Genomic DNA, 15,254 nt, shown 5'->3' on the forward strand with positions numbered 1-15,254 from the left:
TGTAAAAATGGGAGGACGGGACTTTTCCCATCTAGCTCCCAAATATTGGAATGCGTTACCCACCACCTTGAAAACGGAAACCAATTTTTTTACTTTTAGAAAAAAATTGAAAACTTCACTTTTCCAATGATCTGCATGCTGCCTAGATGATTTACGGTGCTGTTTTTGAGAGGTCTGTTTTCTTCTTGAGTCTATCCCTTGCGCCGGGAAACCCATTGCGGGTAGCTGTTGCGCGTTATAAGTTTAAATAAATAAATTAAATAATTTACTCAGACTATAGGTTGCGTGTTTGAAGCAAAGTCTACCACACATTATCGATTTCTAGACTAATGTATTTTTAAATGCAATTGACATTAATTTGAATCTCATTTTATTTTCTATATTTGTTAGTATAACGGTTTTGCCATTTAATACAGTATAGCTCTCAGATGAAACCTCTCCCTCTATGCCTGGTACTTGGTCAATCTTGTCACATATTATAGCACAATTACTAGGATCTGTTGTCCCCCTTCTAGGCTTATTTTACCCTTTCCTTTAACTTATCTGGTCCATTTATATGCACATTTCTAAGCTCCTACATGTCTATTGGGCACTGGTGACATACTGTTTTTTGCTTCATTTGTGTTATTGGGCTTAAACACTTATGGTGACACTATTCGATACTTTGACAGGTCTCTTTACTGTTCGTTCCCAACATGGCTCCCGTTTAAGTGGGCCAAGAGCCCTCAGTTCTCTAGGATGACTAATGTGGTCATATTAGTATTCCGTTATATACAGTCAAACTCTGACGCCTCCGGCTCGAATTTACAGAGTTCCCGCAGGTTTTTAACAGGTCAGTCTTACAGGATTTCTTGCACCGTACTTCCCCCATATGTAACTTATACTTACGACATGGATGCACTGGTACTGTTGAGAAATTTTACATTCTTTATGATCTTTTGACTTGTTCGGTTAAACTGAGCCCTCGCTCGTTACAGAAGGAGATGAAAACCCTTCCAGACCCATTTTCATGAGCTAAGGAATTGCACGCAACAGCATAGTGTTGTCATTTTTACACCTTATATTACTAGTCAGTCAAAGATTTGAGATTCACTCTTACCGCCTTTTTTTTTTTTTTACATTGATTTTTCATAGGACCTCTCCATTTTGATGAAGGACCTACATTTGGTCCGCTACTTGGACTACTGGGTTGCCATAGTTGCACCCCACATACTTCTACTCTACTACACTTGCCTATTGACCCATGCTTTGGGACTATACTTTATTGCATGTGTCCCCGATTACGGTATAAACAACTATCACCTATACCTTGGATCTTATTAGGCTAATATTACTTAAGGGTCTTTTTGGCTTTTGACTTGACAGTTATTTGTACATTTTAGTCATACTTTCCTGTCTACCACATAATACGCAGGGTAGGTTTCTCCCATAGTCTTTGGAGGTCCTCTTTTTCTATTTGTACTTCTGTCTTTGGGCACAGTTTTACATTTATGGGGCATACTATTACGACAATCAGGTTTCTCTACCTGTGAGATGCATCTACTTTTGGGCATCTTGCTCACACTTGGCGCCAACATACTATTCTTTCCTATTAACATAGAAATGTGGATTTTTAAATTCGGGACACTTCTTTCTAATAAAAACACGGTAAGTGGCCTAAAAGGTTCTTGCACTTTTTGTTTCATTAACTGAATGGACATGCTGTATGATATTCGTATGTACATTTCCCAGTGACTGGTTTCATCACATTCTGTTGCAGCCTTCAAAAAGTATCTTAAAATGGAACACATGTTGGCTGTATGGACTTTATTAAATGAAGTATATATGTAAACCACACATTTGTGTCAAGCCTATCTTATAACTGTTTGCTGTCCGAGTGCTCAGGTGTTCCTTATATTGTACATATACGGGCAATTGATAAAATGCCTACATGTTCAGTCACTTTTGTTGTGATAACTAGATATCCCAACAATAGATCATTTAGCTTCACCACCTCCCAGTCATCATTCTTATACCAGCAACACACTGCTTGAGCTCTTTATTGATGGATTTATTTATGCTTCTAGTTTATTTGCACTGCCTTTGTTTTTGCATTCAAACAAATGTACTATAGAAGCCAGTTGTAAAAAATTGACACAGGTGTTTCAACAGTGACCATGTCAGACAAAAGACAGTTATTAAATCAGGTAATCTTTATTTAAAAAAAAATTAGGATTGAAATGATATTGCATAAAATCTATTTTATTTACATAAAGACACTATTCTGGCTGCAAGCTAATAAAAAGTGAAACTGAATGCGGATATTGAAGATGCCTAGTTCAAAACAGATCACAAAATAAAGCTGGATGCTGCTTTTCACATGGTTATATTTTGGTAAATATAAACAAGGCTTTTACAAACTAGCTCACAAGACTCCGCTATTGATCCTAGCTTCAAATATTGCAAAGGAACAGATGCAGTAAAGATCTGCCAAGCTCTCTTTGAATGCTCATGGAAGAGGTGACTCCTCGCAGTAGCAACAGAGCCATCTGCACTTAAGAATACATATGAAAGGTGCCAAGTGTTTCCCTAAGAGGAGGCCAGATATGAGGTAACAACCACAAAGCACAAAAAACTTCATTCGCAATCTTCTCAATTCTAACTGAAGATGATTATTAAGAATTAGATAAGCAAGGCAACCAACTCTGTCCGACACCAGGAAAGAAGAAAGACATCCATTGAAAGAACCAAAGGAAGATCTTGTTGTAACGAGCAAAACTCCATGCTAGAAATATTTGCAAGTGGGTAATGAACATGGTGAAAAATATGGGAATTGATGCATTGAGACACTCTTACCTCACTAATTCATCCTTTATATATGATTTAGAGGCCAATTGACATAACAGGATAAGATCAGCATTCTTATTGGATGGAACACCAGGCAAAAAACTCTGGGCGGGTCACCATGAAAAGAGCATTTCATAAGGCTTCACCACAACTCTCTTCTAATACACAGACTAGAATAAGCATGTGAGTAAGAAGCCCAAATTTGACATTTTTCATCTGCAGCAAAACTTCACCACTGCCCTTCCAGCCCAACACTCCTTCGCTGGTTGCAGAGCACCCCTCCAAAATGACAGCAACCATAGAAACGTTGGAGGAATCTAGGCCATGAAGCTGGATACCTGTCTGTGCATTGACTGCTCCCTCTTCCTCTGAAGGCTCACTGCCTTTGATAGACCCTTCCAGAGTATATTAAAAAAATGCGGCATAAGGAGGGAATCTAGTTTTCATACGACCCACTCATAACATTAAGTCTAAGAAACTGAGACTACCCGGTTGAAATATGTTGGCTGTCTAGTTGGTATTTAGTGGCAGCTGGATTAGATTAAACAAGCATTTTAGAACCATGTTTTGTTTACCACACTAGCCACTAGATAATACACGTTTCATGTGGATGTTAAACAGAATAGACAAGAGTGGTTACCTACAAGGGACATCACAGTTTACCATTTTTGCTGGTATCAAAACCTTCTGTTGGGCTTGTGCCATCCTGTTGTACAGAACGGATGATAACTATGCAACGTAGCAGGCCATTTGTAATCTGAGCAGCAGTGTGTTGGGTTTTCTGTTACAAATATACCAGGCAAAATGAATGGTACTAAAAGGTTTACAAATCTTACAATTGTACCCGAATAGTCTCAGCTGGGCCCCAACCACATGGGTGGTGTCAAGTTGTGGCATTTCCAACGTCAATACTTCTTGTAGTCCTCTGCTGTCTCATGCACAAGTGCCGCACTTCTTATGTAAGAGAAAGGTGCTGAACCCGATCAAAAACACCAAAGAACCAAGGAAGAGGGAGCCGAATGCAAGTATAACTCCTTCAACTCCATCACCTCAAACACTGCTAAGTCCCATTGTCAACACCACGTTCTTGCAACTCTCCAATCAACCCCCCACACAAATGTTAATTTCTAAGCACACTGAACGTCTCCTGAAAACTTTCATGTAAGCTGCATTTCAGTAGGACATGTTATACCAACTAAATGAATACAGACACTCATGTCAATAAAATGAAAAAAAGAGGTCAATAGAAAAATAAAACTTAGAAGGAAACAGAGGAACACAAGAGCCCTAAATATTACTTATTGATATGTTTAAAGAACTGGCTTGCCATTTTTTCTTTAGTGCTATTTTTTCCTTAAAAGTAAAAAAGCTGCAATATTGCAGTGCAGAACAAATTCCTACGTATTGTTCCGCTTGTGTGGCACAGTCCAGAAACAAAACCAGATCAATGATCAGAAATGGCAGTATTGTTCAACAGGCCAGGAAGGTAGGCAGGGAAAACCGGTTTAAAAGATGGATATTTGCTACTAACAAATGCAAGGAAAACCAGGTTTTCCCGGACTTCTTATGTAAACTGGAATCAATTTTTGAAGCATAAAGGTTCCTTACAATTTAAAAAGATGGAAAGTGCACATCCTTGGGATTAGAAATACTCAATTTACTCACCATATCGCTTAACTCAGGAAAGGTAATGCTTTGATACGGGAAGGATTGGTCGTCTACGATGTGCCAGTGCAACACATTAAACTTGTTGAAAGCCATTGCATCCTGAAAGAAAGGAAATTTGAAGCATGAGGCATTCGATCAAGAAAGGGTTCACCACAGGATTACACAACATTCAGTTCTATTCCAAATTTTGTACAATGGAGAATACGACTCCTTCAACTGCATATCAATAATGTATGTGCAGTTCCATCTGATCTACAGGTGGATATGATATACACGTTTTCACTTATGGTCGTAAGGCAAACATTCTACTACTCCTAGACATTATCCTCTTTCAAGATGAAAGACAAAGTTAGCCATTAATTCTGCAGTGAGATTAGGCGAAGCACACGATAACAAGAATATCATAAAAGTCAACAAAGATTAATAAAGAAAATGTATGCTTGAAGCTGGTCTCTACACACCTATGTTTGGAGAGAATTTGAGATAGCACTACTCTGATATTAAAAGCAGGATGGTCACTGTCGCCAGGTGGCTTTCAGCAGTGTATCAAATCACCTACCTAAACTAGAAATCAGCACCAAAATTGGATAGTAATGCCTTTCTCCTTCTACGAACTTCTCTGTTACATTTTGATACTTGTAAAACAGGCATTAATTGCCAACCTAGACAACAGGGTACCAACATATGAGAATTCAGAAACTGAGATTAGATGAAAATAACCAACACTAGATACAAATAGGAATCAGTGTCTCATACCAGTCAGATATACGAGGTGGACATTTACAAAATGTAAAAGGTCATACGAAAAGACGAAGCGGAGGCACCTTATTATGCTGACCCAGAAGGAAGAAACAGTGGATACTTTCTGACAGTGTACAGTGTATGACAATTCCAATGCATGTAAACCAAGACTTCGTATAGTTTGCATGACAGCTCTCCCAACAAGTCTCCTCATGTAATCAGTGACTTAAGTCTGTCTTGTATTCCTCATGACTGAGCTCCGCTGTGCTCACTTAAGCATGTACAATACCACTCCACATATGAAGGCCCAGTCCCTGGGGCGTGGCCAGCTCTATGGCGCTGCAGCTGGGGAACGCGGTAGAGGACTTCAACATGGCGGCCGGACCCGGGCCTCCACGCGGCTAACCCTCGACCTGCTGGGAGATGCCTGCCTCTTCCCATCTTCTAGGCCCAGACGACCACTACACAGGAAGGGGTGAGTCCTGGCCTGCATCGATGGAGCTGGGCGCTCGCAGGGCTGGGGTGAGAGTCCGGGAGTTGAACGGACATAGGCCCCCGCCTCCTGCACAGCTGCTGTGGGCCCTGGCAGCAACCCCCTGTATTGCCAGGTCAGGGGGCCAGGTTGACGCAACCCTATCAGCGTCTGCCCCTCTATCATGAAGAATATGGGCCTGGCGTGCCTGGGATTCTGGGGTGGGGGCCCGGAGATCAATCGGGCCTAGGCTCCTCCCACCTGCTGCCAGCCCTAGCGGTACCCCCCTGTGTAGGCGTATGGGAGGGGAGAGGCGCCGCTACTTGTCAGCAACAGCCCATCTCGCAGGAGGTGGGTGCGTCGGTTAGGTGGCGCTGAGGTGGGAGGTCCGGGGGTCGGCTGGGCCTAGGCCCCCCCTCCCCCTTGACTCCTGTTGCTGTAGACACTGCACAGCTGGATGGGGGGGGAGGGGGGAGGGGGGACCGGGAGAGACACTGCCAGTGCTGGAGCAGGTTATGCAAAATTGAAAAACCGCTCCAGCGCGGAATGCAAAATCCTTCCCTACCGTCACGGACCGAAGATCTCACATACACACACTATCCATACATTCGCTGGTGGGGCCCATAACACCAATACCGGTGCGCTCTTGCCGGTGCAGTGAGTGGGGGACTGGTGGTCATGAGGCGCCTCAACTTTGACTGTGTGGTGGGAGTCTCCTCCTCAATCGGAGGGCAGTTCAGTTCCAGCCCTCTCTCATAATCAGTCAACGATCATCAGAGCACTCATCTCGTGGTCCACAGTGGCCCTATGGTGCAAAGCAGCGGGCCTAACCTTGGGGCCTGGGGTCACTGGCAGAGTTGCGTTTCCTGCACCACCGACTAGGGTCTACTCTACATTTACTCTAGCAAGACCCCACTGAGCACTTTTTTTTCCCTGCTGCGTGGATAGAAGATTGTACTCCAGGATCTCCTGTAAGCCCCCATCTCAGCAGTTAGTCATGGGCCGCCCATGCTCTTCAGCGCCGCAGACTGTGGCATCTCAGGATCCAGGTGATGGCCCATCACAGAGTTCTACGGAAGCACAACACACTGCCCTCTCGGCCAAACTCTATTCGGTCGTCACAGATGAGGAAAGAATAAAAAATAAATCGGCACAGCACTGGATCAAACGTGCACCTCCCTCGAGTCTAAAATTGATAAGGTAGCTCCCGATTTCACGCTTCTGAAGGGCGATCACCAGAAGCTGGCGGACAGAGTCTGAGATGCTGAATTTACTCTGACCTGCAACGCAAATCACGCAATCACACCGCCATGCTACAGGACCTACTATCTTGGGTATATCCCCTAGAAGACAAACTGAATGATGCAGAGGGCAGCTCACACCGTAACAATGTACGGTTGTCATTCCTGAAGGCGGAGAGGGCCAGGATCCGGTCAGGTACACGGGGAACTGGCTGAGAGACTTGCTTCCGACGGGGATCCTGTCCCCCCCCTCCTTCCAGTTTGTTGTAACGGGTGCACAGGATTCCGGCCTGCAGACCCACTCCTGGTGCCAACCCACGACCATTCCTATTCCGGTTATAGAAATTCAGGGACAGAGACACCGTACTGAGATAAATCAGGAAGTTGCCAGGGTCCGTCATCCAAAACGAGTCAGTCATGTTTTTCCTGATGACAGCCCAGGTGCAGAAACTCTTTTGGGGCTGTTAAATGTCAGCTCCATGACCTTGATCTGCGTTACACCCTGCTGTTCCCTGACCGGCTGCGAGTGGTTAAGGATGGAATCACTTATTTCTTCGACTCACCCTCTGATGCTTGGGACTGGCTGGAGGGAGCAGGCTTAGCCACATCGTCCAGACCTGACGGCCCCCTGATGCCTAGACGTGGCCACCATAGAGGGAGGGAGGAGGGGGGGACACACGCAATCATACCTCACCAATCAACGCTCTGAACTCACCCGGCATGGCGGACTCTCATCCGGCATGGTCAGCAGTCTCCGACTAGCCTCACCGCCCGGTCGTCACTGCCCAGACCTCAGACATTATAATCTGGCTGCTAGGAAAAATGACTTGCAACTCTGGTCAGTCCAACTTGTGCTCTATTATGTCATAGGCCGTTCCACTACATTATAAACTTTCTCCATGCGTACAATTGGGTACTACAGGGGCAGAGTATGGACTTCCTCTGATTGGAGCAGCCCCGGACATTGTGCTTACCTGCAGGCTCGGGGCAGGGGACAGAGAACCCACAATGCATCACACACGCAAAATATATTTGGTCTAGCTTTTTCTCTTGCTAATAGCCTGGGGGTAGGTACCATGACATAGCTCCATCCCTATACACCACCCCTTGCTCTTTCGCTCTATAATGCTTTAACTGGCATGGTTCGGCGTACCTGTATGGGCCAACTCCCGTTGAGTTCGCTCCAATAAAAGTTCCATGTTACAGTGGTAAATTTTTGGGTTCACCCAAAGAGATTCCTTTTGTTCCTGGTGGTGTGTCACCCGACCGCAGGCTCTCCCCCCTCCCCCCGCCCCTTAAGCATGCACTGCTAACCGAGCTTTATCACTGCTGTCACCTCTCATGGCGCGCATTAAGGTCATCACCTGAAACTAGAGGAGGATCCATTCCCCTTCACGTAGATACTCCATCTACTCCTATCTTCAGCTTAGATCCACTGGCATTGCCCTGCTCCAGGAAACGCACTTGACCAGTATTGAGGTGGACTGGCTGCGCCACAGCTGGCGCGGACAGGTGTACAGTACTTTTCCCCTCTGGCAAGAGGCACTCATATGCATAAAGGCGGGGGTCCCTAGGGACGTGGAGGAGTCTGAGGTCGACACAGGGGGCAGGCATGTGTTCAGAGGTAAACTTAACAGTCAGTCCCTTTTAATTGGCTCGGTCTACGCACCCACTGTTGAACAGGGTGCCCTCCTGTGTGCCCTCCCCAGAGTATTGGCCCATTGGAGTGATATCCCAAGGCTCATATCAGGTGATTTTAACTCTTTGCTAGATGTCTTGCTGGACAACTCTTTCCCTCCCCTCAAACGCACTACCACCACGTCATCTAATGCGCAAGCTTTAAATACATGGCTTAGCCACTGGTCTATATTAGATGTATGGCGCTCACGTTCCCCAAGACATCGCATATACTCCTCCTACTCACCTGTACATAACCTCCATGAACTACTAGACCGCATATTGGCCTCTTCTCCATTACTTCCCCTAATACATGGCACCAAGTACCTAGGCCGTACACACTCCGATCATAATCCCCAGTACATGGAACTCAACTGGGATCGCAGACCCCTTCCTGTCCCAACTTGGCGACTTCAGGCAGCGGCACCTGAGGACCATGCCTTCCGCAGTTCCCTGGGTGCTGCGATCCTGGATTATTTTGCCCATAATGCTTCTTCAACAGTGTCCCAGTCACTGGAATGGGAGACCTTTAAGGTCATAATTAGAGGACACTGTTTAGGCCTAACATGGAATATCCATAAGCAATTAGATACCTCCCTTGGGACAATTGAACGGAAACTCTTTTGTTACAAAACTCTCGGTCACACGCCCTGAGACCAAGGCCCAATTAGACTCACTACGGAGAGATCATGCTGAACTGTTGGAGAGATTACATTGCCACAATTACTTATCCTATTCGGCACACACTCATGCCACATCAGACCGAGCGGGTAAACTACTTGCATATCTAGTACGGCAGGATCACCCTCACCGCTCGATACCCGCACTACAGAATGACCTAGGAGGCATTCACTACATGCAACTTGACATTCATGAAGCAATGATCAACCACTATTCAACTCTTTAGAAATCCACTGTGCACGGTGGCCCCTTGCAGATTGACACCTTCTTGGACTCATTGGATTTGCGCACATTATCCTTAGACCAATATCGGTTGTTAAAATCTCCCATAACAGTTGACGAAGTGCGTGAGGCATTAATGACTGGTGGTGGGGAAGATGCCAAGACCAGACGGTCTCCCGTCCGAGCTCTATAAAATGTACATCAATACACTTGTTCTGCATTTAAATGCTCTAGGTCTCCGCAATAGAAACCTCTTCACTCCCACCCTCCTTTTCCACGGCCAGTGTGGTCTCCTTACTAAAACTGGGCAAGGACCCCATTGCCCTGTGCTCTTACAGACCCCTAGCGATCTTAAATACCGATTACAAAATATTGGCGAAGGTCTTGCTAATCGGCTTGCAACTCATGTTCCTGCCCTGGTCCACTCGGACCAGAATGGATTTACCCCTTCTTGCAGCGCCTCCCTTAATTTACGCCATTTTAGAGTCGCAGAGTACGCGCCTCTTCGTTGGCCTCGCTTGGGGTGCCTGATCCTGGATCTCGAAAGGGCCTTAGACTACCTCAAATGGGATTACTTGTTTGCAGATATATCTAAATTTGGATTTGGGGGCGCCTTCATTGGTATGGTCCAGCTACTTTACAAACTTAGAACTATCCGTGTTAAAACGGGCCCTTACATATCCAATCCTATTATTGTAGGCTGTGGCACACAACAGGGTTGCCCCTGGTCTCTTCTCCGTGGCGGTGGAGCCTCTGGCTAAATGTGTCTGCACTCGGGTTGATACGGGTATACCCTTGGGGGATGAGTCGCACATAATTTCGCTGTGCGCGGATGATATTCTGTTGTACGTGAGAGATCTTCATGCTATCCCCTCCTCACTGGCTTCCACTCAGTCATAGTTTGCTAATGTGTTGGGATTGCGCGCCAATGCATTGAAATCCTCTCATCCCATACTCTGAGCTGGACTCGGAGGGCCTCCATCCTAGTCGCTTCCTGCTTCACTATCTCCCTTTGTTACGACAAGCGGCCCGCTGTGGTAGTCTATCCACAAAGCCTCTGACATATGATACGATCCAATACCTACACGTGCTGGGGGACGGCGGCCACCTGACTAGGTGGTTCACTGTCTCTTTAGCAACATGCTGTGATTGCGCAAGACCCCTTAAGGCTCCATTGGGAAGGGGACTTGGAGCGCTCTCTCTGACTCCGAATGGGCTCCCCACCCTACTGAGCCCTGCCCGAATACCTCGCAACCAGCGCTTCCGTCAGAACCAATACTTTTTTTTTTCTTTTTTTTTTACACCGAGCATTCCTTACCCCAGTAAAAATCAACTAGTATTTCCATCGTACGGATTCTACCTATCCCAGATGTCACGTAACTGGGGCGGATCTTCTACACATGCTGTGGCACTGCCCCCCTCTCACAAGGTACTGGACCGAGATAGCCGACACCCTGGCCTGTTGTACAGAATGCAACATCCCATTCCAATGGGCGGTCTATCTCCTGCATGTACTTAGCAGAGGTAAAAAGCATAGGGTCACCTCTCGCTTTTTAGATCTAGGCATCGTAACCGCTAAGATGGAAATCCCCAGTAGCTCCCCACATTACAGCGTGGCAAAGCTCAGTCCTGAACTGGGCAAAGGCAGAGCACATCGCTCTACATAAAGAAGACTTGTTGGGCCTTCGCAAATTCATATTGGCCGCCAGCTGGGATGCTATTCTCGCCTATCTATAGAGTATGGACGTACTTCCGGCAGATGCTCCTGAAGTGGGGGGGGGGGGGGGGGAACGGGCTGATGAGGTGTCCAGATTGGGTTCATCCCTTTAATCCTACATAGATGTGTACCTTGGTGTTTTTTCCGTTGCCCGGTCAGTGGGCTTATACTTGTGCATGCATCACTTACTTGCTTTATATTTGTATGTGGGCGGTACACAGTCGAGGGGTATTGGACTGGGGGATTGGAGGCAGCACGCCACTAGTAGTTACTCCCCTCCCTTCATTTAATTTTTTTTGTCCTACGTTTTTGGGCCAGACTCCCCCTGTTCGGCATCTGTTTTTCGGTATCCTTGAAGTACATCCCTATCCATGGGCTCCACTCTGGCACCTCCACAACAGTTGGTGTAAACATTGGACTCACATATATGGTTACGCTGTTTACTCTACATGCTACACAGCATGGCAAATTTAGAACACCTTCTCCTAGGGGGGCCTCTCAGGTGGCTCCATCAGACATGCAGAGACTTGAACCTCCTTTCCTCGATATATTATAATTCACAACTTTGTATTATGGCACAATCCTTGCCACTGCTTTCACCGGTCACTGTATGTTCAATGGAGCATTGCTACAAGTTGTTTCCAATGTTGAACCTATGTTACACACCCTGCAAATACCATCCTCTCCAGTCTACTTGTTTCTGCTTATCCAAAACAAGTTTTATACTGGATAATACCTGGAGCACTTAATGCGGTTGCGTGGTCACGGATATGAGGTCATGTACACTGTATGTTTGACAAAATGTTTTTATAAACAGATTTAATTTAAAAAAAAATGAAATCCCAGTCCCTGAGCTCTAATAGCAAAATAAAGATTTACCTCTTTGCTGATACCAGAGATAAGACCAGGATCTTATGAACTTGTTATTCTCCTTTCTTCTTTGTTAGAGAGCCAAATAAAAACACGCTGGGGGAGTTTCACAATTTATGCTCTGTCATTTCCACTAATTTATCAGTGTCTTTTGGACAGACTATGTGAGCCACTTGACAGTGCACGGGCGATATCGGCTTTGCTAAAATAAGGTCTGAGGCAGGATTGAGATGTTTTTGATTTATGCAGCATTAATGGGGTCAGAAAAATCCCACTGTTGTAATTACCCTGTGTTTAAGACTCGCTTTTTAGGTCTCGCGGTGCACTGCGTAGCAGTGCTCGCTCAGCGCGAGGCATTTTGTAGGTGAAAAACGGGGAATCTGAGCTGAGCTAGGAATCGCACACGAACGTGCGTTTCCTTTTGAGCTCCCCCATTGGCCTTTGCGTGCGTCTTAGTGTAAAAGAGTGCACGTAATTGGCCAGAGGGAAGCGCATTGCTCCTCCCACGGCCTATTGGGGTCTATTACGCGCTTGGTGCGCGTAATAGACACCAATAGGCCATGGCTTGCAGTGGCGCACGCGCACCACTCGTGGGTTTCTTCTATGTTTGGATCCATTTCACGGGGAAGCAACGAAATATTCAAATGGAGAGTTTTGTCCTGCTTGCTCCCATACTTCTCTGCAGCTCTTCAGATCACTAGTTTGACGATCGCCTGAACTTACGCTGCTGTGTCCATACTGGATGCAAGGGTTGGCTCTTAGTTCCTCTTACGAGTTATTTATTTACATTGTCAGTTAATGGTTTTTATATAATCAGTGAATGGCACTCGCAGCATTAAGATAGTGGCTTCTAGGAAGCGGACATTTATTTTCTTAGGGGCAACTGGTGGTAAACGGGGTGAGGGATAGGTAAGATAAAGCTTGTTCATCTTCTTGTAGGGATTACGCTGATCCATATTTCGTTGTGGCTTTGTTAAATCCTCATGATGCAGCATGGGTTTTTTGATAATCAGGATTCGACACACACCTTTATTAGGTTGACTTATTTTACGGTGTTTTTTTGGATCTCTGGTGTGCGTCTTTGCCGGGATTACGTTGACTCACAGACCATTGTGGTTTTGTGAAGTCTTGAAGTATCTATTAGTAACACGCAGCAGCAAAACATTATGATTTTTCCGCTCGGTCATATCACACCATAAAGCATGGTGGTTTGTACAGCGTTATACCCGGTCACGAGCAATAGAGTTGTTATCGGTTACATTTAGACAGTATTGAACCGCAGTACATTTTAGGACACAGCAGATCTATGTTGCACAATAAAGTTTGTTGACATTGTTGCACCTGATTGGGCGTAACCCATGGGTTGATAAAGGTAACGTCATGAACGTGTCATCTTGACATCGGGACAACGTGTACGCAGTGAGACGCATTGAGAACGGGGGAGCTTACAGATTGAAACTGCCGGTAGCGCATCGGCATAACTGGTATGTTTTTGGTTATAATGTAATTCTTTGCATGGTTTCTTTTTTGGTTTAAAGACTTGGCAGAGTGCATTTGAAACACTCGCACAAAGAACGCCATAGAGGTAAGGAATTCCGCCTACATACTGGTCTGGGCACTTGCCAACACTATGGCGGGTTATAACTGCGAGTTTCTTATACGACCGGGAAACCCTTTGTGGGTAGCTGTGCGCCTTACAAGTGTTATAAAATAATAAATAAATACGACAGGGGCAAGCGTAAGAAATTTTGAAGACCTGGCTTCAACGAAAGTTATTTTACTTCAATAGCGTGGAGGTACGTGGTATGATTGAACGTTGGGATTCTTGCTCACCAGAGCACGTACGGGTAGTATTGGTTGCACGCCCTGTTATTATTTTACCACGACTTAACACGGTGTATTATCTCATCACAACTTATTACAGCGCATTTTACATTTGCATGTTCCCACTAAGTCGTTGTGGATATGATGAGACATTGTTGCACATTTGTTTTTACATTAGCAAGTCGTTCATGTAATCCTTTTTACATTTATATTTTTCACTTACTGCACGAACAGCATGGTAATAGTTGGCGCACTGGTCATTACTCTTTAACACATCGGTGTGGGGTCAGTTTAATATGCCTGCGAACAGTGGTAAATGACTTTTGTAACGTGGAGCGTGTACTCCAATTTGAGATATTTGTTTTTTTGTGTTCTGGCAGGAGGCCGCTGACGATTTGTTTTGCATTATAAAATCATCCCCCTGAAGAAGGGTGTTACCCGAAATGCTTTGGGTCGTTAAAAATGCACAACTGACAAAACATGTATTCACTGTTCGATTAGATTTGTCAATCATGTATTGTATTACATTGGTTTGTTATCATTAAGAATGCATTGAAAATATAACGGAAGAATTAAATTACTTGTATGATTAGAGTTATAAAAATTGGTTTTGCACATATGTTTATAAGTTCTCCACACTCATTCTAGTAACTTGTTATTGAAGGACATCGGCAGATCCCCACACGAAGCAAGCACGCATTCATTTTTTAACCTCAGAATAACACAGATACACACATTCACTAGGTGTGCAGGTTGAAACCATTAATTAGAGTTAAAAAAAATGGACCATCTTTTAATCTGATGGGCGCCGATCTGACTCTGCTGCGCCTGCGATCTCTTCAGTGTTCTCTGGATTTTGGCAACTAAATACATACAGAATGTAACAAATGCCGCTACTGCAGCAAACAAAGTCAATGGCAAGAATACAAGAACACCAACGAAACTCAAATGGCAACACAAACTCAAGTAGCGCCCACCTACCAGACACCGGCACAGGCAGTCAAACAGGAAGAGTTTTGAAAGCCTTGGGGAGCGCGATTATTCACCACCACCCGCTTGCAAGTACAACCAATTCACCACCATTCTTATTAAGACCCGGGAGGCGGTGGGAGAACTCAATGCTCTTCATCTTTTGTTAAAACTTCCAATGCACAACATTTAAAAGGCAACACATTGCAGCCACAGGTCAATCATAAAAAGTGCTTCTCGTTTTGGCACTGGGGATCCAGGTTCGAATCCTGGCCATCTCCAAGCATCCTGTGATTCTGGGTACATCATTTAACTTCCCTGCGCTGGTAATATGACCTTGTGTAAT

General features: G+C 45.1%; 1 protein-coding gene across 3 annotated transcripts in view; it reads right to left on the bottom strand.

Moving 5' to 3' along the window:
* Positions 1-15,254, bottom strand: part of HEXB (hexosaminidase subunit beta) — a 285,155-nt gene that overhangs the window by 178,812 nt on the left and 91,089 nt on the right. For all 3 annotated transcript variants that reach the window (XM_085632321.1, XM_085632320.1, XM_085632322.1), the window contains exon 6: positions 4,492-4,593. In XM_085632321.1, coding sequence (XP_085488447.1) covers positions 4,492-4,593 — 102 coding nt within the window. The remainder of the gene's footprint in view (positions 1-4,491; positions 4,594-15,254) is intronic.

The sequence above is a fragment of the Triturus cristatus genome, chromosome 2_1 (assembly GCF_964204655.1).
Source record: "Triturus cristatus chromosome 2_1, aTriCri1.1, whole genome shotgun sequence".
NCBI classification, from domain to species: domain Eukaryota; kingdom Metazoa; phylum Chordata; class Amphibia; order Caudata; family Salamandridae; genus Triturus; species Triturus cristatus.